Source organism: Dermacentor silvarum, chromosome 9 (genome assembly GCF_013339745.2).
Source record: "Dermacentor silvarum isolate Dsil-2018 chromosome 9, BIME_Dsil_1.4, whole genome shotgun sequence".
NCBI lineage: Eukaryota > Metazoa > Arthropoda > Arachnida > Ixodida > Ixodidae > Dermacentor > Dermacentor silvarum.
In genome coordinates this window covers 140,161,504-140,186,628 of record NC_051162.1, presented here as the reverse complement: position 1 = coordinate 140,186,628, position 25,125 = coordinate 140,161,504, and the positions used below count along the sequence as shown (strand labels likewise).

The 25,125-nt window shown below is 47.0% G+C and overlaps 1 protein-coding gene across 1 annotated transcript in view; it reads left to right on the top strand.

The window, feature by feature from the left end:
- LOC119464458 (multidrug resistance-associated protein 1-like) overlaps positions 1 to 23,864 on the top strand; it is a 162,102-nt gene extending 138,238 nt beyond the window's left edge. Inside the window, 12 exon segments of the mRNA XM_049655836.1 lie at positions 3,056 to 3,200; positions 9,665 to 9,830; positions 11,607 to 11,762; positions 11,764 to 11,807; positions 13,232 to 13,358; positions 13,494 to 13,595; positions 14,368 to 14,514; positions 15,741 to 15,899; positions 18,059 to 18,225; positions 21,633 to 21,827; positions 23,239 to 23,254; positions 23,256 to 23,864. Coding sequence (XP_049511793.1) covers positions 3,056 to 3,200; positions 9,665 to 9,830; positions 11,607 to 11,762; positions 11,764 to 11,807; positions 13,232 to 13,358; positions 13,494 to 13,595; positions 14,368 to 14,514; positions 15,741 to 15,899; positions 18,059 to 18,225; positions 21,633 to 21,827; positions 23,239 to 23,254; positions 23,256 to 23,369 — 1,538 coding nt within the window. The 3' untranslated portion in view covers positions 23,370 to 23,864.
- The last annotated feature ends 1,261 nt before the right edge of the window (positions 23,865 to 25,125 follow it).

Genomic DNA, 25,125 nt, shown 5'->3' with positions numbered 1-25,125 from the left:
CACCACGGCTAGCTGGTGCACAGCCTTCATGGTAGGGTCGCCACCCGTATTTGGTTCTTTCAGTGTTTTACGGACGAAGCATTCTTTGCTCCAGGCACATTGCCGTAGGCATACTGCGTTTCATGCATAGCGTGCAACTCTGTGGAAGCTATCAAGATTTCTGGCAGTAGTTGTGGTCGCAACAAGAAATAATTCAATGTTTTTGATGCTTGCGCATCAAATGACCCACTGAGCGATAAAGCCACCGGTGTCTCTAGCAGCGAAACGACACCTATATTCCCATTGGCTGCGATGCCACGTCATGAGCGTGCCTCGACGGAGCAGTGTGGCCCAATTAGAAGACCTGCAGCAGTGCTGGCGAGCCAGGTGCTGCGTGAAGTGAGAGGGCATCGCCGCGACGCCACGTCACCATCGCCCCTCGGCAGAGCAGATACGGCGCTGCGACGCCGCGGGGCTAACTGGTGGTCATCGGCGAGGCAGTCGCGTGACGCGCTTCCTCGGTCTCTCGTTGCCCAGGACGTCGGTGGAATGCGACGCTGGCACCGGAAGCTGGTACTGCGTGCTGGCTCGGGCAGCACGTACCGCTATGGTACATTACTCGCAGCGCAAAACTCGAAGGACCGCTGAATGGCTTTCAATTGAACATTAATGCTTCCACATTTACAACTCATAGGAAATTCATTGGATTTTTGCTAGCGATTATGTGAAATTGTTCTTTACTCAGGCTAAATAGCAAACGAAAAATGTTTCAATTCATAAAAATGAACATGCTAAGTTATACGGATAATAATATGTTGGTTCAGATCATTTTGCTTTTCCTTGTTATCCTTTTCGCGTTTTTTATTTGCAGCCCCTCGTGGCAGCCTCATGCGCAGGCTCGCGAGAACATGTGCGACCACGAAACGCGCGGAGTGATACATTTTGATCACTGAATTTCTTGCGTAGCTTCCACAGCGTCGCACGCAAAGTATGAAACAGAGTATAGGTAGGTAGGTTCTTTCTCCGCGTCCTTTTCGGATTTCTTCAATAAAGAGAGACGCGTGGCCAGAGGTGGAATCAAACGTCTGACTTCCAACACGTCAGCCCTACGCACTAACCATTAGACCACGATCGCACGCAAATTCCTCACGTGCCTCAAAGCCTACTAGCTCCTTGAGTGACACCCCAGTTTCTCGCATTCTTCCCTCATGGCAGTTCGCGCTTCAGGACACTGTGTGTGCGCCACTTCACTACATCCGTGACCTGCACACATTACCCAGTCCTTTCATCGTAGCTGCTAAATGTACGGAGATGCTGTGCGACATTGTACCATACGCTTTCACGATCGGTTTAGGTCAAACAGGCATTTTAGTGTTTAATCACCGGAGCGCAAATGCGATTTGATTTTAACATAGACCACATGACATAGGCAAAGGTACGTATTACTGTAAACCGCGTAGTGGCTAGTGACGTCAAATTTCGTGTTTCTCTCACCTGCCCTCGTCTAGTAACTATGCAGAACCCAACGATCGGTATGTCCTAAGCATGGCGTCGAACAGCCGAAGTAGAAACCATGGCCGGCACCATCAGATGATCGTCGTCAGCATCTCGCTGCTGTCGTCAGACACATGCTCCCTTTCCGACGCATAGCTGCTCGCCTTACACAAACCGCGACGGCAAACGACGCTGGGTAGCCAGCTACGCACGAAATGCTTCACATAACATCGATTCCAACAGTGCGCGGTATCTGCATAATGTTTTGTTGTATGGCACTAAGGCTTACCTCTTCGGTATTCCAGCAGCTCAATTTGCCTATCTAAAATGGCTTAATAATTAATATGGCTCTTCAGAATCCCCTTTGCACTCAGTCCATCCCGCGAGCGAGGGTTAACACAGTGTGAAACGGCGCTAGTCGAACCCAATCGGCTATCGTTTAATGTTCTCCCGCCGGTCATACTACGCCCTGCTCCTGTGGGGTTCTAGTTAACGGTATCATCATAATTTATTAGGCCTTAAATACTATTTTCTGAGTATTTAATTAAACGAGCGCAAATGTATATCTAAGGCGTCATGTTATGTTACCACAAAATGAACAGCATAGCACGTCGTTAGAAGATAGAAAACGGAGTCAAACATGGTATCTTTGAGTGTCAAATAGGCAAATGAAATGTACCCAGACTCTTGTATCCCTTAGAAACTAACTATATAACGAGTAAAAAGTAAGAGAAAGCTAAATGAACGGCAGGAAGGTTAAACCGGAGACTGAGTCTTGTTGGCATACAGCTAATCAGGAAAAAAAAAGAGCTGTAGTTTCGCCCGAAAGGCGAAGCATCGATTGCGATAGAAAATTAGCACACAGCTATACTAAGTACGGAGATTAGTTTTATCGGCCATGTAAACTTGTAAAGATAGGCATACTAACCAAATTAACAAGCACGGTGTCACGCACGCACAAGCCAACATGAACACATCTCACTCGATGACCGCGGAAACTCGCTGTCAGAACGCTGGAGTGAGGAAGCGTGGTGGCATCAGCGAGCCAATCGACCTTCGTACTCCATCTTGCATCAACGTGATGCAACGTGATCCGCGGAAACACAGCGCATGGCAGACTCTGTCCCCGTCGCAGATGACTTTCAAGATAGAGTGGTCCGGGCGGGCGCGCGCGGCTGCACCATACGCATCAGCCGCTGGAGTAGAATGCCCTTCCTCCCTTCCCCCCGGAGCCTTGCGCGCGACGGAAGACGGCACGCTTCCTCCCCGCTTTCCTCCTTGTGTGCGCGAGATTGAGCCGCCATTGCCCGGCTCACCCTTGAACGCTTTCACTCGCACATACAGCATACGGCGCGCGGCGACGATTTTATCGCCCTTGGATTTTGCACGGAACCTCACGGCGACGGCAGAAATGCGCCTGTAGTGTCCATATAATTGCTATCACAACAAAAGGTGGTGACTGGGCTGTTTAGTGTATATGGGTTAAAATAATTTTGCGCTAAGTGCCGTCGTTTTGATTGTCTGCGCACCAACGGCCTCTTTACTTCTCACACCTTCTTTCCCGTCGTTCTCGCGACCGCAGCCGCATTCGTGCTGTTCGGTGGTGTGTGGCTGAACCTGGCCATCCTGCAGGGCAGCCGCGTGGTGCACGATCGCATGCTGCACCGCGTGCTGCGCGCACCCATGGCCTTCTTCGACACCACGCCCATGGGCCGCATACTCAACAGGTGAGCGCGCACGCTGGTAATAATAATGATAATAATATTAACTTTGTTATCTTGGGCTCAAAGAGAAACCATATCAGATATTAAGCTGATAAGGTGTCTTGTAATAAACATCCCAACCAACCAACCAACTACGTGCTGGTGACGCCACCTGCCGTCTGTGTCGTCCGACTACAGGAAGCAAACAGCTGGCTCCAGAGCCCGGCGGCAAATGCCAGACGCCTGATAGCACTCGGAAAAAAAAGAAAAAAAAGCTAGGCCACAACAAAGCACCGTTAAATCTAGTATGCGATAGCATACTTAGATTGTGGTGTCTTGACCGCTGCGCGCACGTCACGGATGACTTTGTACACTCTCATTTATGAAAGCTACATTTTTATATCTCGCATCTCTTACAAACTTGCGTTTCCTTGCACAATGCGACGCGCTCACGTAAATTCAACGCACCTCCAGTTTTTTGTTAGTACCTGCACAGATGGTGAAGTGCACCTGTATGGCTATAATTAAATGCCTGGCACAGATTGTGGGATCAAACCTCTGTCTTTCAGCGCAGCAGCTCGATTGTTGTATCAGCCTTGTTAACAAAGACAATAGAAATGCATAGGCGAGACACCTTGGTCCTCTAATTCTCCCAAGCACAAAAATGAGCTCGGCAGGAAATCGAGAGGCCGCCCATGGCCAGTTAAAGAGACGAAGGCCCGATCTCAGCCTTCTGGGTCGGGCCGGGCTCAGTTTTTGCACGTGTTGAATCTGTTTGCAGACCACCGGTAGGTGGTCTGCAGTCGGCAGCGGGCCGACGTCGTGGCCACTGGTTACTTCATTGTGGCCGTGGTTGGCCGCCGTACGGGCCAACGACTTCTGCATGACGGTCACAATGTGGCTTGTCCATGGCCAGCATTCTTTTGCCGGCATTTATATGTAGGCTTTTTTGTTTTGCTCACATGCACTGAGTGTTTCTTTTTTCTTATGTCGATTTTTGAAGGACCCTGCTGCAGATACCAAATATTCCGCTTGTTCAACAGAGTTACCTTAACTGCAGACATTACATTCCAGATAACTTGCAAGTGCAGCAGCATTTAACTGAAAGAGTCGCGCTAATTATATTTTTAATTAATCGCTTAAGGGTACATGTCGTAATGGCGGAATTAGAGACCGTAAGCGCGCAGGACCTATTCAATCAGAACCAATTTTGTAACTAGCACTAATTACGAGATATACGAAGTCAAAGTCAGCAAAATGAGTTGGTGTCCTGAATACTACCCTCGAGCATTGCATATATTCACAGTGCAGAAAGAAAATACAGATGACACCAAGGCATTTTCGCCCCATACTTTGACGTACACCTCGAAACTGGTACTACTTACAAAATTAGTTCCAACTGAATAGGCCCTGTATGTTAATAGGCTCATTTGCACCTTTGTAACATGGGCACTAAAATTAATAATTAAAAACATAATTGGCACGACTTTGTCAATTAGCAAGTTATGCACTATAAAACTCGTTTAGAAAGTAATGTCCTCCTCTTAAATGCAAAAAAGATGAAAAAACGGAATGTTGGTATCTGCAACAACAAAAAAAGATAGTTTGACATGGACCCCAGGCCACGAACACCTGGCAGGAAACGAAGCAGCACATGCTGTCTCCCGAGAACATACCAGCCGGGATTTCCTGCCGCACGGGATCCGGAAATCGACGAGGGTGGAGGACATTCCCATCAACTACGCCGTAATACTGCAACATTACCGACTCGAAAGAAGAGAATATCCTTTACCACATCCAAAATTAAGCAAGGAAGAAGCCACCGCCCTCCGCAGACTACAAACAAATACATATGTCCATGGAATTATCATGCACCGGATGCATCCCACTAAATTCTCATACCTATGCCGATATTGTGATGTACCAGACACCCTACAACACATGGTGTTGGTGTGCCCACACCGCGAGAAAAACAGTCAAGACGATGCCTCAGAAACGATACAAGCCACCGAAGAAACGTGGGAGGCAATGTTGACGGCACAGAGCCTGGAGGATCAGCGAAGTCTGGTGGACCGGGCCCGGGCTGCGGCATTAGCCAACGGCTTTCTGGACTGAGAGAGCCGCCCACCTAGGGCGAAGAAAGAACACTTTCTCGCTGTTTCTAGCAATAAACGTTCATTCCTCCTCCTCCTCCTGACATAAGAAAGGACACCCTATATAATTCGCTATTTAATTCATGCACACGTTTGTGTCCTTAAGCGTTCTATGCATAGAAGGCGAGCGCTTTGTAGACAAATTATCACTACAGTTGATTTTTGTCGACTTTTATTGAACTATTGAGATACAAACACAACAGAAACTGGAATACTTTGTTGTGAAATGCTGTAATAGTAGGTTACTGGCTGTGACAAACATAAAATGGGAATTAATCAATGACAGTCTTGTATGGGTACTTGAAAATGTCCTTCCTTGAATTGCGTAAGCCCATTTATCAGAGAACTGTGCAGCCAGGTCACTTGACTGATTCTGCTATGGTCCCGCTCTGGTATATATCTCTGGAACACAGACATGTACTACGTAAGTTTCAGAAACGGGACATGTATAACTATTGTTTGGGTGCTGAATATTGGACCAGATGCTTCGTGGCCTCTCAATAACTCTTTAAGCATTGTACTTAATTAAGGACAGGTTCTGAGAAATCCATGATTTTTCATGACAACCCCTAAATACGCATCGCACATGAAACGCAGTCTCACATAATTTAGCCTCAAAACAAGCGTCGCAAAAATCTCACGCTAGCGGGGTGAAATTCGCCTTTCTTCAAATTACCCTCACCACGACTGCAACGTACATACATCGTGCGCACGGCATATACTACTATAGGGTGTCCCAACTATCATGCACCAAGATTTAAAAATATGCAAATGCCACGTACCTGGATAGAACGAAGGTAATATTGTTTGCCATCGATTGGAGATACTGAGATTATTTTTTGCATAACGGAAGGATGTTGCGTGCGGTCTGGAACATGCATTTCAGCATATAGTGCACTTTTTGTGCTTATCCGATGATGAGGGGCCATGTTGTAATGGGTGGGTATTTTCAATACATGATGATTGCTCAGATGTCGGTGACCAGTTCAAGGCAGCAAAAGTACCGAATTTCAGTTTGCTGACAACTACAAGACGAACTGCAGTGAATTTTGACCCGTTTCACGCCCGCCCATCTTCAAGTAAGTCCGAAGCCTGTCCACGATTTTCAATGATCTTCTTGGGAACAGAGAACTGTGGAGACAATTTCCATGAACTCCAGATAACTTAACCGGCACGTAATCCCCAAGGGTAAAGCTAGGCTCTTTGGCACCGCGTTTTTTGTCTCTGTAAATCGTCGACCTCAGTTTCTTTTAACAGCGGAGCTGTTTAAGGCCGAAGTTGCAAGCGTGCCGAGGATTGATCAGCGCCAGCCACCAGGGGTCGGAGAGTGGCGAGAGAGGAGGTGCAGAGAGAGAAAAACAGATAGAGAGCGAGAGAAATAAAGAAAACAAAATGAACTTTCTTGGGCGAGGCGGGATTCGAACCCGGGTACCCACGGTCCGAAGGCAAGTGTCATAACCATTGCGCCATAGACCCACGCTTCTAGAACATGCATTTATGGGAACCATATATGGTTGCATTGTACGGACTATTGTAACACAACTTGCTATGGGCGAGAGAAAGAGAAAATGAGAGCGAGAGAGAGAAAAAGAAAGAGAAGCAGAGAGAGAGAGAAACAGAAACAGAAGCAGAGAGAGAGAGAAAGAGAAAGAAAAAATCTTTCTTGGCGAGGCGGGATTTGAACCCGGGTACCCACGGTCCGAAGGCGACGCAGGGAAGCGCCGTCGAGGACTGCAGCAAAGAAGGTGGTGTGATGAAGTTAGGAAATGTGCAGGTGCCAGTTGGAATCGGCTAGCACAAGATGGGGGTAATTGGAGATCGCAGGGAGAGGCCTTCGTCCTGCAGGGGACATAACTATAGAATGATGATGATGATGATAACTCGCGGTTCAAAGGCAAGCGTCATACCCAGTACGTTATACACCCACGCTGGCAGAGCCCCGCTGTTTCATGAGATTTCACAAGCATAGAACTGGCTTAATTTTTTCTGTGCACATTCTCGCGAGAAATCGAGTGCTCTCGCCGGGTTCGAGATGAAGCATTCGTCGGGCAGTACTGGTATGTCAAGTCTAGTTCGAGGCTATTGTCCGTGAAGGGAAAACAGCGGGTGCAACTCTAGTAATAGTGTGTGGCATACAGCGGTACATTATCAGGTGATCAAACATCGCTGTTTTTATCTCATGTTGTTCGAACACATGCCATTTAGATATATGACATGAAGACCCTGTTAAAGCTTTCCACCAACCTGTCAGCTTGAGGGTGATATACAGAGGAGTTGTAGTGAGTTACACCACATTCTGCGAGGAATTCTTCAAACTTTGTTGTGAAGATTGGGGACCATGATCGGATGCATGGTAACGTGGATATCTTTCTCGTGCAAAAAGTTCAAGTAGGAACGTCTTTACCGTGGACGTACTCGCGTCACGTACGAAGTCATCTCTGGCCCCTTGCTGTAGTAGTCAGTGATCGTAATGGCAAAGCGGCAGTAGGCTGAAGCTTGCGTGAAGGGCCCCACGATGTCGATAGCGACCTTTTCCCAAGCTTTCGCAAGAAAAGTGACCGGTTGCACTGGATCTGCAGAGGGGTGGGCCGATTTGACGCATGACTGGCAAATCACACGCGCGCACACAATTTCTTCAATGTAACATTCCATGCATGACCACCAATAGAACTCTTGAAGACCATCTTTGGTGCAACTGATTCCTGTGTGTGATTCATGAGCCAGCTTCACAGGACGACGTGTCAGTGTTGTAGGAATGACAGTTCTTTTACATGGCTCAGAATCTCACTAAGAACATAGTGTTCCACAAGCACGTGGAAGTAAGGCATCAACTCTTTCGACGATGGCTAATAGTCAGGCCAACAAGTACTCGTGTATTGCATAACTTAATTGACAACTTGATTGCTGGCACTTGCTTCATGAAGCTCGTGCATCATGATTGCTGGGGACAGGAGGTCGACAAATTATTTGTCATGATTAGAAACATTGCACTGCACACACGACTACTGGAGTTGCACTCACTTTTCTCCTTCATAGACTCCAGCCTCGAACTAGACTTGACTGGTAGGACTGCCTGACGAATGTTTTCGCTTGAACCCAGCGAGTAAGCTGTAGGTTTTGCGAGAATGTGTAACAAAAGAAAGCAACTGAGCTCGAAGGCTTACACCGACGAAAAACACGGTGACAAGGAGCCTAGCGTTACCGTTAGTGATTACGTGCGTGCTAAATTATCTTAAGTCCACGGAAAGTTGTCTTCACAGTTCTCTGTACCCAAGAAGATCATTGAAAAGCGTGGACCAGCTTCGTACCTACTTGAAGACAAGCGTGTCCAAGTTCACCGCAGTTCGTCTTGAAGCTGTCAGCAAAATGAAGTTCAGTACTTCTGCTGCCTTGAACTGGTAACCGACATCTGGCAAATCATTTATTTAAACCGTGAGTCAGCCATTACAACCTGGTCCCAAACAGCGGATAACCACAAGACGCACTATATATGCTGAAATGCATGTTCTGGAACGCACACAACATCCTTCCGTAATTGATCTTAGGCGTGTGAAGCAAGAAGGCACACATGCGCAAGAGGATGACACTGAAACAGATGAATGACTTCATAAAGCAATAACCCGCAGAGCCTGGACAATTTTTTTCCCTCGAAGAGGAAATTGTTATATACAGCCTCGCTGTCGCCTATAGCGCTATTAGGCGGCACCACGATCGCACGCATGCTTCCCTCGTTCCAAAGTTGCTGTCTGAAACGTCTCCAGGGGGCGTCAAGTGCTAGTTTGTCACATTATTACCACGTGAAAGCTCGCCCTCCGAGATCCCGTAATTGACTGTACAGCGTTCTTGATCGGCCCTTATTTTCTGGTAAATACCTCCAAAGTGGGCAAAGTTCACCTATAATGCTCTCGCAATAACACTGGGCTGTGAACATTGTACCCGAGTTTTGCAGCGCGTATCGATCCCAGAGGCATATATGATTAAAGGTGGGCCGATCCCATCTGAAGCGTGCATGGTGAGTGTCGGGAGCAGTGCAAAAATAACATGGATGGGCTGTATGTGTAGGAAATGTTTCTTCACTGAAAAAGGTTTTATTTCTATGCATAAAAAACTCAGCTTTCGGAGAAGTAAGCAGGTATAATGGGGAGAACTTGGCGGGGTGAGAGGGACAGAGTGGTAGAGGCGGAACAGGGGAGTGGGCTAATGCAGCGACACATCTGATGAGCGAAGTGGTGTCACGGGCCTTTTGCAAACTGCACTTTAGTGCGAAACTGCGGTTTTGTATGAAGTGTTCATGTTTTATTCCATTGCCTTCGTGATCTTTGTTCTCGGCCGCAGGTTCTCGAAGGACGTTGACGCCGCTGACGTGACGCTCCCTTTCAACGTGCGCATGCTGCTTGTTCAGTTCCTACGCACCGTGGTGGCGTTCTTGTTGATTGCGCTGCAAACGCCCCTCTTCCTGAGCGCCGTCATACCGCTGTTGTTCATCTACTACTTCATACAGGTACGCTGTGCGATGTGTCCTTCCACTGCGCAGTAACAAAAATGAAGCAAGGAAATATAAGGCTAGCCCTTTGTTGACGAGTGTTGCCTACAGGCAACGTACTAGAAAATGTTTTTTTCTTGCCGAGTTTCAGTATTGAGTGCGAAGTTTCTGGCTAAATGCTTCGGCCAACACTGATTGACAGGCAGCAAGCGTCATTCGTTGGTTTGGAGCAGGAACACTGGGCGAGGAAGTAGCAGTTGGGTATACGACTCACGGTCTCTTGAAAGCAAGGTCAGAGGAGACAGGCCGATCCAAGATATCCAGCTGCAGTGGTGTCACACTTGTGATGTAAAGCAGAATGAAATGTACACCTATGGCTCACATATAATGAGCACTCTCTATACAAATTGAAAACAAAGCCATAGGTGGTTTGGGGTGAAGCCCACTTCCAGTTTCCAGCCTGGTGTGTTGACACTACTGCTGGAAAGAAAATTCCGCAAAATATTTTTCTTTTTGTTGATTATGCTTATTCCTGATGTGTTTTGCAGATTGAGATAGAAAATAAACATTTTTTTCTATGTCTCGTCCTTAAAGGGCTGGAAGTAAACAAAACAGGAGACCCTGAACACACTATTAGTGGCTCAGCCACTACACGCAGGATGTTACACGGTCACTTGCTGTAGTCCCCGTATGTTTAACACAGCAACGCCTTATAATGGGACCCCGCCACGGAACCTTATGCACAGAAACCCTTCCACAAACGGCCTAAAATGTATCCGAAAGCGTTATTTTAACATGTTTGGTAGCAATGAAATATATCAAGACATGTTTAGCGCCATATTTTAACGCAACGAAATTACCAGAAATTGCTGATGAGTCGGCGACCAAGGCGTGCTTATAACAACATGGCTGTTCAGCAGCGGCTAATTGGTGGTAAAACGCGTGATTGGCAACACACTTGTATTAACACAGTCAGTAGGGTCGAGGCCTCTACAAGGATTTCTATCTTCCATGTTCGAGTCTAAAGTATAAGAGAGAGAGAGAGAGAGAGAGAGAGCGAGAGAAAGGGAGAGAAAGGAAGAGAGAGAAAAAGAGAGTAGGACAGGCTAAAGCGTTATGTTAGGAAACCGTTGCTCAAGCTGTGGTTCTGGACCCTGAGGTATATCATAGAGAAGGCATGCATAGGAGAGCGAACGCGTGCAGCAGATATTTTACTTCACATTGAGAGCATCGCCAGCTCATAGTGTTTATTTCTTCTTCCCTTAACATTTGAGAGTCATACTTCAGTCTTCCTCTCTCTCAAATTTACGTGTAATATTCTTTCTGCAATTGCTCGTGCTGTGATTTTTACTTCCCATTCTAGTTGTGCTATATCCTCAATGTTCAGGGTTGAGGGGTTAGTATAGAGGGTGTTTCAGTTAAGTTAGGCCAAACATAAAAAATATGCAAATGCTAAGTAGCTGGACAGAGCCGAGGTAATGCTCTTTGCCGTCGCTTGGATATACTCAGATTATTTTTGCATTCCCCCTAATTAGATCATTAGTCTTAGTTAATTTATCAACTTCTCACTCATTATAGTTAGATGAAAAATGACAATGAGAAAATTGTAGAGCGACATGAAAGGCACGCCGTAGTGGAGGACTCCGGATTAATTTGGGCCACCAGGGGATCTATAACGTGCCCACAATGCACGGGACACGGGCGTTCTTGCATGAACGTTCACTATCTAGTTTCCCTCCTATTGCTGGCGCAATGTTTGATGCGTATGTGCCACCGGTTCCCTTTGGTGTGCAGAAAGTCTACATCGCCACGTCGCGGCAGCTGAAGCGCCTCGAGTCCGTGTCACGGTCGCCCATCTACGTGCACTTCTCGGAGACGGTGACCGGCAGCAGCTCCATCCGGGCCTACGGAGTCGGTGAGCGGTTCGTCGCCCACTCGGACGAGCTGACCTGACATCAACCACAGCACCTACTTCCCCAGCATCGTGGCAAGTCGGTGAGGCAGAAAGATTAGCCGCGAGATTATATGCTTTTAGGTGAGCGTACGAACGCGCGCAGTCACTTGATGCTCTACCTAGTGGCAAAAGGTGATATTATAGCAAAACAGTATGTAGTGCTGAGCAGTGCATTTCGTTTGACATTAAAAATGACGCTTTTTTGGTACTCTAAACACTGGTGCATTGTCACACGAAGCTGCGCAATCGCCTGGTCGAAGGCGCTTGACGTGCAATTTGTGTACTCGTCAAGAAGCCGTCGATCGTGTTCACAAGCGTTGATTTTGGGGCCGAGGTTTTACCTAGATTACGTTTCGTTTGGTGCTTTGTCAAAGATGCAGATTATCTCCCGAGCAGCTAGGTCAGCAGACCCGCAGCAGTGGCAGCAGCTATCTTGTATTTTCGTCTATCTCACTCGCCGCGCTTTCGCGCTTGGCCAGCGCCACCTAGATAGCACAAGGCCTGTTCACTCCAATCCATGACGTCATGCTGCCTGGCCCGACTGCCATAGAATCTAATGGGGATGCTCCCGAGTAAGCAGCGGTGATCTCGATGTCATCGCTTTCGTCACGCCAGGCTTGGCAATGGAAATTTCGGGCCAGGTAGCAGGAAATCCTGAATCGGAGGCAACCAGGCTTTGTGCTATCTGGGTGGTGTTGGCTTCGCTCGGCGAGCGCTCTAGTGGAACGGAGGCACCCATCCGCTCGCGGCTGAGCGTTCGGCGCATGCGCGCCTGTGCATTCTGCCGCTCGCTGGCTGAGCGGAGTGGGGAGTAGGACACGTTCTGCTCATCATGTTATTTGTACTGTTCAGGGATACGAGAGAAAAGTTAACATAGCCAAGAGTAGCAATGGACGCATTGTGACTGGTAATGGTGGCATGAACTGAGTGGCGAGAAACAGCCGCAGTCGTAGTTGTGCTTATTGCACTCGTCTTTGCAAAATTGTGAAGCTTTTTTTAACAGATGACTTTTGGAGTGCGATGAAATACGATTATTCAAGATGTATGGCCTTGTCACATTCATTTGAACGCAAGATGTCGGTCATGTTATACAAGTGCAACAACAAACATCTAAACGAAATGTGGTCAAAATAAAATGAATTTATTACCCTTGTTCAAGATATATGCAGGTCCACTCAACTGGCCAGCTTATAAGCTAGAAAAAGTGAAAAGTCAGGTTAACGGTTAACAGAGATGTCGGCTTTATTATAGTCGCCATCACTAGAGGCGATTGGGCGATATGGAATGCATGGGCACTTTTTACTACAGTTGCCGAGGGGGCAATGGTCGTGGAGCTATTAACAATTGCGAACGAGCAATGAAACTTTTTCATTCGCCGCTCCTTCCGGTTTCTCTATATACAGTTCAGCACAGAAATTGAATTTGATCTGAACGGCATCTGTGTGCTTGTCTCCTTGATTCCCAGGTGGCTCGCCACAAGGCTGGAGTTCATCGGTTACACCATAGTTTTAATAGCGGCGTTACTTGCGGTCAGCAGCCGAGACACTCTGTCTCCCGGCATGGCTGGCCTTTCCGTCAGCTACTCCCTTACGGTGAGTGCCGATCTGCTATATTTAGTGCGCTACGTCAGCACGCATACCGTATTTACTCGATCGTAACGTGTCCTGGATTGCAAAGATGCATCTCGTTTTACCTAGTATGACTCTGTTACCTACCGTTTTATATAGGTCACGATGACGATGAACATGCTGGTCCGTTGTACCTCTGACACGGAAACGAACCTTGTCTCGGTCGAGCGCTGCTTGGAGTACACCAAGGTGGCGCAAGAGGTATCTAAGCAACTTTCTTTTCCAATGGTTTCTCGATAACGGGGCCTGTATTAGTACAATATTATCAAGTGAATTTGCGCCTTGGAATACAACGCACAATGAATGTGCTGGTGGATTACAGACGGGTCATAACGCATGTTTTCAGCGAACCGTTAAGGTAAATACGAAAACATGTTTCGTTTTCACCAAACATTGACCTTATAGTTCATGCGTTGTGTTTGCACCATTTGCAGTAATGTGCTATTTTATTGAATGATTGTTTCTATCTGTTTGCCGAGCTCAGTTTAAAATGGTTATTTGGATAATATTGAGTTTCTTTTCTTTCATTTACCCCTTTGACTTCTGCAGTTTTAGTTGTTTACCAATGCTTCACCACGAGGCCTCATACGGAGGCAAGCAGAGTGAAGCAAGCAGAGCGAAGTGCTGGGAACGGGGGGACGTTATGCAGATGGTACTTTAGCGGCCGCAGACCAATGACTAATGATATGTTGTGATTGTGAATTTGTCGTATTGTATGCTTCATGATTACGGACTCTGTGTTGGCTTGCCTTGCCACCCTGATTTGGTTTTGATTCACTCCTTGCCTACCAAGCCTTTCAATCTGGCAAGAATTACGTAACAGCATATCTAGAACTGTCATCAACTTATGTATGTTAAAATGAAAGTTCATTTTTATTCTAACCTTAAGTATTAGCTTGTACGTAGAATAAGGTTACGTGTGAGAAATTACTATCACTATGCTCAAAAGGATCACCCTGAATTTCGCTTTCAGGCTCCGTGGGAGAATCCTTACTTCAAGCCTGATCCTTCGTGGCCAATCACTGGAGAAGTCGCCTTCGAGAATTACTCGACGCGGTACCGAGCAGATTTGGACCTCGTCCTCAAGGGAATCACGTGCGACATCAAGCCAGGAGAAAAGGTTCGCGTTCCAGTTAGATGCAATGCACTGATTGCTTGGGTGCATCTGTTCAGATACGGTAGAAAATATTGCAAGTGTCTTGAGAGCCTTTAAAGACAAGCTGAGGAGAATGAAATATTGATTGCGAGCAGTTGGTTATGAGAATTAAGAAAGCCGATTTTCACTTGAGGGCCTCATGCGTCCGTTTATAGGGTCTTGTTTGGTGTTCAAGTCAGCACATCTGCATTCATTTCACCAGATAAACTAAATTGGCCGTAGTTTCTTTAAATCGTTGGGCTGTTTTCATACTGGCAAGTCGACTATTGCCGCATCCTGCCGCGATGATTTACTGGGCAGTCGTAAAATGTTTTGGTGCTCAAGGCTTCCTACTGGCCTCAAAATATTCCGACCCACTTCGCTAGTACATTCTTCGTTTTATTTTGAATTGCCATCCGACCAAGTTACTAGCGTAAACTGGCCCACTTGGAACTACTTCCAAATGTTGCCTCCTTCAACTATCTAGACATTGTATTAGAGAGTTATTAACATGCCGTAATGCTCTGCTGTACCAGTTATGAGCAGTGGCCAAACAAGAAAATCCACAGCCTGTAGACAATGTTTCGATAATGTTTCGCCAGGCCCTTGATGAGGGCAAGTCACTTTGTCAACTTCCGTTGACTTCAAGATGAGCATTCCATTCTTAGGGAATTGCTGACCAATCCAATGTCTTCGTCTTCCTGTGAAGCTTTTGGTTTGTCTGGCCTACCAAGACGCGATATGAAGTTGCGAATAGGTACTTTGCCCCTGGGCCCACTACGATTTCATTATTCATGCACACACCGTAGAAATGCTTTCTTTAGAGACCTGCTAAACCAATTTGAATGAGATGTATTGCATTTAAGAGCAGAAGCTGAATTTTACAGGTATGAACGAAGCAGAAGTTTATTTACGGCGAATGTCATACAAGATGTTTCAAATATTGGTAAATTAAGAAAACGGAAGCACAAAATTTTTAATTCTGTAACTCTGTACCAGAAAATGATATCACAGTGGGGTAAACTCCCCGTGTTCAATAATCTAAACCAGATGAACATTATAAGTTTATAATTCCTGTTAATCTCACAGTATCAGCTGCGTCTAGCTATGCCGACTCAGTATGGCGGCGCAGGTTAAGTGGGAAACGGGGTGCGAATGCGCACTGACACCACGTGACTCGAACCAACATGCCGTGTGCCTGGTTCTCGCAGGTTGGCATCGTGGGAAGAACGGGCGCGGGCAAGTCTTCGTTGACGCTGGCTCTCTTCCGCATCATCGAAGCCGCCGGCGGCTCCATCAACATCGACGGGCTGGACATATCCACGCTCGGCCTCTACGACCTGCGCAGACAGCTCACCATCATACCGCAGGTGACTCTTGAGTGTGTGGTGATCGGAGAAATAGCGCGCATCTTATTGCTAGATTTGGTCTCGTGAAAGCGGATTCACCGTGAAAGCAAATTCAGATGGTCTTTGACACTGCAGGCTAATTTGTCTTGCTATATGTTGTCCATTCGGGGAAATAGCGTATATATGGCCGAGCTCTACAATGCCTAGGTATTATATAACACACAGATAATTGCCGTATAGAAAGTTCAATAGGTAAGTTTTTTTCTAGAGTTCACTACAACGACAAGTTTCCGCACTGGTTGTTTGCACAATATATATATATATATATATATATATATATATATATATATAATTATATATATTGGTGGGAAAAGCACTATAAGAGCGTAAGTCTATAGGCTACTTACATTAAATGGTCTAGCTGTATACTTCGAGGTAAAACTTCCATTGATTTTCGATAAAGATTTGCCCCACAAAAACTGTGCAGAACAATTACAGACGGTTTGGCTACGCCAACCACGGAATATCGTGCGAAAGCCCGTTTTCTTGGACCAAATTAGCCATTTTCTTGCACCAAGTTAGGCATTACTAGGCTGCTGTTTGGCCGGTTGCTAATTAAATCCTTTGCAGAAGCGATGCCATTTCTGCAGTCGCAATCGCTTGGCACCATGTTTTTTGTAGGTCAACTCCCTCTGCCTCTGTCGCCGAGATCGTTGTTTGCGGCGCTTGGCGCGACGAATCTCTTTAGAGATTTCCGACGACGATCCCGATTGACTTTCTATATTTATTTCGCGCATAGGCATGCGGGCGTATGTGTGAAAAGAAGCAGCAGCTATGCGCGTCAAAAGCGCGGGGCTGTATGAAGAGGCTTCACACAGACTGAGGTGAAATCCCGGATGGTAGGCTAGCAGTGCTTTCGCACTCAGAAATTGCGGAAACCATTGAAAACGATTGTCAATGGAAGCGACGCTTTGGTTCTTTTTTTAAGGCGAAAGCCTTAGATCTCTATGTTTCAAGGTCACCTTGTGAGGTACAGAGAGTAACGTGACCCAAGGAAGTCCAGAAGCGAACCAAAGCAGGCCCAGCCGTGTATAAGTGATGATTAATGAATAGTAAAGTAAATAATTATTGATTAGCGATGGGATTAAGGTTGATTAAGATGTATTAAGTTGCATTAAGTAGGATTAAGGTGGATTAGGGTAAATTAGGGTGGATTATTGTGGATTAAGGTTGACTGAGGTGGAATAAGGTCGAATAAGGTGTATTAAGGAGGATTAGAGTGTGTCAAGGCGGATTAAGGTCGATTAAAGTTGGTGAAGGAGGATTAAGGTGGATTAAGGAAGATTATGGTGGATTAAGATGTATTACATTAGGCTTTACAAGGCTTTCGCCTTCACGTCTCTTAGGCGATAGCTAAGGACACCTGGGAATTTTTTTATTTTGCTACAGATGCTTGCTACAGACGTGCAGAGTTACTCTTCGGACGTCGACAACTGCTCCGTTGTCTGTATATTCACAGAAGGTATTGAAGCCATACATGTCTTGCTTTTGTCATGTGTTGTACACGGCGAGGCTGGAAAGCGGTCGAGGACATTAGTAACGTTACAGAAGGCACAACGCCGGGTGCGTCTTTTCTGCCATCGACTGAACGCAGGTGCCCATTCTATCGTGACAGCGAATGGTGGGTAATCATCCTCCTCTATATAACATTACAACCTCCACACCACCTCGTCCTGACCGCACCTCCTTTCCACGTCATCCCTCTGCATTATTTCTCTCCCCGTTCCTCTTCCTGCATATCTGTTCCCCATATCCTCCCTCTCAACATTCTAACATCAATCACTCCATGAAAACCTGCCCCGAGGTATGCTTCGCTCTTTGCTTTTAGATCGCGTACGTGACGTCGCCTTTCATCGCATCCATGCACATATGGCGCGATTTGTGCACCGGAAATGATTCATAGGTAGAATGCTTCAGAAAGAGCTTTAGAAATAACCAAGGTAAAGTCAGGGGTACGCTTTTGATCTCGAATGCAATATAATTCAACGCGATGACAAAATAACTATATATGAGTTCGGTATCCCGGCAAACGATGGTGTTGTCGCTGCAGCTATTTTTGGATTAGAAAAGCCCGATTCAGTTACACTTTTGCAAAAATACATTCAACATTTTCCCCCTAGGATCCGGTGCTGTTCAGTGGGACACTGCGGTCCAACCTTGACCCTTTCGATGCGAAGAATGAGGTGGAGCTGTGGCGGGCGCTGGAGCACTCGCACCTCAAAGACTTTGTCGCCACTCTGACTGAGGGCCTCCAGCACGAAATTGCCGAGGGTGGTGAAAACATCAGGTGGGTGACACCTTTATATTTCGAGTTGATTGCATTAGTTGATAACTTTGCTTCTGCCATAACGAGGAAATCAAGATAAATGAACAACCTTGTTCTAGCGGACTTAATCATACCCACTGACAAACTTCCCTAGCATCGTAGTGATCTTGCTACCACAGTTTTCAAAAGACACACATTATATCGAGTCGTGAGTGCATATCACTAGCAAATAATGATTTTCGCTGCTTGGTACACACTGCGTTTCATCAGAGGTGAACGGGCATCATCGTAATGTCTTCCTATTTTAAAGAAGGTAGGCCTTTGTGACTTCCTTTGTTTGCTAAGCATGAGGGACAGCCATCTAGTGGTGTCGAGCACGATGGTGTCGAGTACACTGCTGGGAATGATGTGCATTGGGACATAGGGATGAGTATTGGATAGTGTAGATCATGATAAAGCATACCGACAAAACGTGTAACAAGGCTTTCTGATCATGTATACCCTAACGTACTGCGAGTAGCGTAAATAAAATGGAACACTCAAACTTTTCACCAGAAGCAGAGCCTCGGTGTAAAATAAAATTAAACTGTTGAAAGAAAACTGCCTATCGCGTGGTATTTATTCTGAGAAAGGGAGGAAACTTTGAGGACGGTGCGATCTTTGAGTTTTGTGACAGACGTATCTGTTGATCATGGGTGAACAGCATCTTGTGCACGGACACGGCATGTGGTTTAACTAACAATGTAGGCAGCAAACAAACGCAGTTAGCTGTTTAATCAACAAACCTATCAGTTATCATAATGTCACACTGAAGGGAAATGTCTGAAGCTTGATTAGTAAACTACTCTTACGAGGTCTGTTAGAAAAGTATCCGGCCTTTGGCCGAAGAAAAAAAAAAACTGGCATAACTGGAGCGTTGGAAACCTAATCACCCTCAAAGTAGTCTCCTTGGGACTCCACACACTTCTCCTAGCGGTGCTGCCATTGTTGGAAGCATTCCGAGAAGGCCTCTTTTGGAATGGAGTTTAGCTCAGCTATCGTTGCAGCCATAATGTCCTCTCTTGTGTGAATATCGCGCTCCTTTCAATGGCCTCTTGATTTTGGGAAACAGCCAGAAGTCACAGGGGGCCATATCAGGATAGTAAGGAGCCTGATGACTACAGGAGTCTGGTTTTTCGCCAAAAAGTTTTAAGTGCGAGGAATGTGCAGGAGCATTGTCGCGATGGATGCGCCAATTTCCTGTTGAGCACAACTCCAGTCTCTTGCACCGCACAGCATCACGTAGGCGACGGAGGACATCCCTGTAGTATTCTTTGGTGATTGTTGACCCTGTGGTGCGTACTCGTGGTGTACCACATCGCGGGAGTCAAAGAAAGCAGTCAGCATCACTTTGACGTTGCTGCGCACTTGGCGGACCTTCTTTGCTCTTGGTGACATGAAATGCTTCCACTGTGACGACTGGGATTTAGTTTCCGGGTCGTACCCATACACCCAAGACTCGTCACCAGTGATTATGGTGTTCATGAGGTCGGGGTCACTGTTTGTGGAATCCAGCAAGTCCTGTGAGACTTCAACACGAAGTTGCTTTTGCTCGATCGTGAGCACCTTCGGCACGAATTTCGCCGCAACTCTCTTCATGGCCAAATCTTCGGTCATAATGGAATGCGCAGAAAACGTGCTGATGTCCACCTCTTCCGCAATTTCTCGGATAGTCACAAGACGGTCCCGCATCACCACAGCGTTCACTTCAGCAATGACCAGGTCATTTCGGCATGTTGATGGCTGACCGGAGCGTGGCTCGCTCTCCACCGATGTGCGGCCGTCTTTAAACCGGTTGTACCACTCCTTAATCTGTGTGCTGCTCATAGTATCGTCACCGAAAGCCGTCTGAATCTTCCGACTGGTTTTCACTTGGCTGTCGCCCAGTTTCTGGCAAAATTTGATGCAGTTGCGCTGCTCCAGTCGCTCCGCCATTTTCCTTGCAATAAAAAAAAAAAAAACCGACGAGAGCACTAGCGCACTACCTCACTCAAACTCTGCGTCCCAGCGACTGCCGCTATCGGCAGGTGGGAAAACATTCGCGCATGTGCACGAAGCCTCAAGGTCGGCTGATGCAAGCGCGCTTGTTTCATATCCATCAGGTATTCGCAAAAAAATAAGGTCGGATACTTTTCTAACAGACCTCGTATATACATATGCCAGCAAAATTAGTATTAATGTGACCAGACGTTTGGTAAGCCGGAGCCGACGTGAAAGGGAAAGACAAATGGCGATGCGACCTTGGAACTTTCGCACCATGCAAGCGTCAAAGCATGGATTTCGACAGGTGTGCATGGAGCTAAGTAAGTGAATGTGTTTCAATGACTGCATTTCGCTCTCAAAGAAGTGAATTGTCCACCTAGAAAGTTTTAGAGAACATTTCTGCACAGAAATGACTTGCACACGCGAAGATTATTTAAAATGCTGGAAGCCATAATGATGTACGGTGGATGAAACTTACGCACGTTAATAGGAGAATAAAACGTTAGGCTTTAGTCTATCCGCTAGGAGTCAGCACTTTCGTACCATAAAGGTACAAGTGTTCTGGTGACAAAATAGTTCGCCAGTCTGAGCATATTTAGTTTCGCTATTTAGTGGTCCTTAAGAGGACATTTCACCACAGGAGCTCCTATCTAAATATCTGTGGACACAGAAATCGTATGTCTCGGCGTCCACGCCACCAGTGTTGTTGAGGTTTATTGCACTTACAAGTGAAAGGTAAAATCTACCGCCTGCCCTAAGTAGAGGTTTTATTAAGGTTATGGATTTTTTGGTAGAATTCTTGAAAACAGCAGAAATAAAGCTAGAACATCAAATATTATATTCTTTAATTCAGCAATAAAAATCATACAATTCCGTAAGCTGCTCCTATATTGAGACAACTAAAGTGGAGAAAATTGATGTAGTATACACTGCTCTCAATTATATCACTGATTTCTGAGAAACCTTTTGCAAAAACCCCTGTAAACACTTGCTCAGCGTAAGTTGTAAACCCATACATCGAATTCGTACTACTGAATATACTCTAACCGATGCATCTTACGGAAATGCGATATCTGCTTTTTGTGCAAGGTTACGGATTGGGAAACTTCCGGCGCCAACGTTTTTTTAACGAACCGACCTTAGGTAAATTTTATAAAACGTATAGAGACCTAAACCAATGTACTTTCTGCAGTCGGTATAATTCAGCTTTCCCTCTTGAATGCAACAAATTCATTCAAATTGGTTCAGTGGATGTCTAGTGAGGGCGTTTCTGTGTTTAACATGTATTTGAATAGCGCAATAGGAGTTAGTCCGCGGGGTGGAGCTTCCTTATAAACTGTGAAACTACGTGTCCACTTCATTGGCTATTTAACCGAGCAACTGACGTACGCGATCACGTTTGGCAGCGTGGGCCAGCGGCAACTGCTGTGCCTGGCTCGTGCCTTGCTGCGCAAGTCTCGCATCTTGATCCTGGACGAGGCGACGGCCGCGGTGGACATGGAGACGGACGACCTGATACAGGCCACCATACGGCGAGAGTTCGCCGACTGCACCATCATCACCATCGCGCACCGGCTCAACACCATTCTCGACTACGACAGGTGCGTTGTACAGGCTCATGCCTAGCTTTTGTCGTTATTGTAAAATATTAGAGTGCAGCTCTTGGGCGCCCGTGCCTGCGTTGAGCGTCGTCATCGTCCCTCGGCGTAACCGAGCTAACGAGCACTGCGAAGGATGAAAGAGTGAACACGGAGCGCAGCGGGGGATGAAAGATGGCGATAGCGAAGAGAGCGCCAGGAGGAAAGCGGAGGAGGAGGGTATGGCGAAAGCGTGAGAAGAGAAGCGTTGTGCCGCACAGGACGTGTTCTGCGGCGATGATCGCTACGAGATGGCGCCAGAGTAGCGTGCGTCGTCTGGTCACCGATGACGCCATCGATAAGGGATGCGGCGAGCGTGTTCACTGATGTCATATATGAAAACAAAGCACTGCATGAGAGGAGGTCTGCCTGCGGTGGCTGCCGTGAATTGCACCCACGCGTCTCCCACGCGCTGCCTCTCACGATCTCCCGATTAGCGAGGCAGTCTCGCCACACTTCGCTCCGATTGCAACGTGCTGCACGAGACCGATTGTCCGCGTCAGCCAATATATAGCGAAAGGAAAACACTTGTAGTGCTCCGCTCAAATTTTGCATTATAGAGTATCGCAATCGTCGCTGTAGTTTTACAGCGTAAGCTGTTATGGGTTCCTTCCAATAGCCGTTTCGGTTCGCGATGGTGTCTGCCGCCGCTGCCGCCACCGCCACCGCCGACGGCGTCCGGCGACTGTAACCGCTATCGCTGGAAATGCGAAAAATATACCCGGTTCCCGCCGGGATCGAACGCGCGCCCGCTGAGTGGCAGCCATATACTCTACTACTGAACCACGCAAGCGCATGCTATCGGGCCGCGGAAAAAAAAGCCATATTAACGCAGGCGCAGACAATCCGAGCCTCCGCCAGTATGGTGGCGCCATCTAGTTAAGGCACCTGCAAACGCAGCGTGAGCAGGCGCAGACGCGTTTCAATCGACGTGATTCCGATGTGAGATGTGCGCCACATATTCTGGATACCTCTTCGGTAGACGTTATGGCGTCTCCTCGCGAGGTACGAACCGCTGCTGAAGAAGCGAATCGTAGCACTACGTGCGCGGGTAGAACCAGGCATCACCGGTCTCAGCAGACTGTTGTGCAGAGAGCATTACAAGCCGCAGTCCGCTGTCGACGCCGGGCGGACAGTTCAGATCGTTCTCGTTAAAACGAGGCGAAGAGATTTTGTCGCGAAGACCCTGGTGTGCGTGGTGCCGAAATTGGAGCTACTCTTGAGCCGCTCCACCAGCTTACGCTGTGACTGTGCTGCGTGTGCCGCGCAGGCCTGTGACTTTTTGCATAATGTTGCTAGAATTAACGACTTTATATAAATGAGACAGCGCAGTCAATCAGACAGTTGTTCTTGATGTCTTCTTTCAACGACGCAGGGTGATCGTCCTGGACTGGTGGTGAAATCGCAGAGAGCGACTCGCCGCAGGAATTGTTGAAGCGAGAGTCCTCGCTCTTCTACGCGCTGGCCAAGGACGCCAACTTGCTGCAGCCGCAGCAACATGATTGATTTTTGAAGGCCACGTTGTCAGCGACGCCGTGTTCAACAAACTGCTGATTGAAACTCGAATCCTTGATGTGTCATCAGCGCAGCGCTTCGTATAGATGTCGCTTCGTTTGAAGCCTCTTTGAGAGACTTGTCCTTGATGCGAAAGATTGTTGCTATGCTAATTGTGTACATTTTGATGCCGTCGACGAGAATACATCTCAGTACGAGATATGTAACATAATTTGTGAAGAACGTGTGGCGTGCGTGATATCTCGACAAAAAAAAAAAAACACTCTGGCTTATGTTAACATGTACCGCTTTGACGCAAAGACGATATCTTTTCTTTTTCCTATCAAGTTCCTGGTGCTTTGTCATCGCGGAGAATGCTTGTCAAATCTTCAGCTTCGTTCAGACCATTACTCGCGTCAAGTGTGATGTTTGGTATTTATTGAACTCATGAATGACCAAAATAGTTTCACAATTCCAGCACTATCATGTTTTCACAATAAAGAAAAATTGTGGAGAACCAACGCACATTTTTGAAATCATCGCGAAGACGATTGTCGATTTAAGCGAATATCCCGAAAGAATGAACGAGCGAACGAGCAAAAAAGCAAGTGACAGCTTCCCTCTCCTATCTCCCATACTTCTTCATTCCTCGTCTCCCCGCAACAGCGTTGCGCGAGAGCACGCGCCCTTTCCATCGGCGCCATTGTATTGCAAGTCCGACAAAAGGCTCATTAACACTAGGCCGACACGACACCGATTTTGGTCTGCCGACTGTTGGCGACAGCGTTTTCCTTTCTTTAATTAAACCGCTGGCCTCTGAGTGTTATTTTCCGTCCTGTAAACTGCTGTCGCCAACAGTCGACAGACCAAAAATCGGTGTCGTGTCGGCCTAGTGCGAACGAGCCTTTACCACCACTGACAACAGCCCGGGCCGGCGATCACCGATTGCACAAAATCAATAAAATGGCAAAGAAAGCTATTCGTTTTAAAAATGTAGCTGGCGTTCCCGCGCGCTGGGCTGCGAGCGACGATTTGAATGCGTGAGCGGGTTGTACGCCGGTACGCGGCATAGACGTCAGGGGTCGCCTCGGTGGTCTAGCTTCAGTTACGTGCTCAAAACGGGCATTGTGGCAGTTGCATGACGATTTTGTGTTCCTAAATGCATGGGTCAAATTTCACTATATATTTATTTATACCCGTCACACGGCACATGTGACGGGTATATTGGCCGCGAATGAGATTACGTTTCAATGCCATTTTTGTTGCTTTTACACGGACATAGTGAATGACATTCACAGCTAAAGGCATTTGCCCATTGAATGAGTTTCCCGAGCTTACGCATGCGCGACTTGTGTAATCTCGACGACAGGGGCTTGACAAACAATTACAAAATCGATAAGTTAAAACGAAATGAGAAAGATAGTATAGCTTGCACTGGAGGCGCAAGCTAAGCGATCTTTGGGCTAGGTTAAGCACTACGAAGTCATCCCCAGCATTTTCCGGAATTTATTGCATAGCGCGGCCTGTTCTTCGGGAGTACGAACTATCTTAGGCCGTCCCATGGCTTCTACTGATCGAGTGCCGCCGCGCACATGCTTACATAACTGTTGCCTCAAGGTCAGCGCATGCGCAGATCCAGTAGCTATCACTGCGCATGTGCAGATCTCGTCGCGGCGGCGGAAACCGGTTGCGCGCAGCTGTCTCCGAGCTGCTGCCAACGCCGCCCTCGTTTCCCCAGCAAAAATGCAACACAATGTTGACCTGGCAG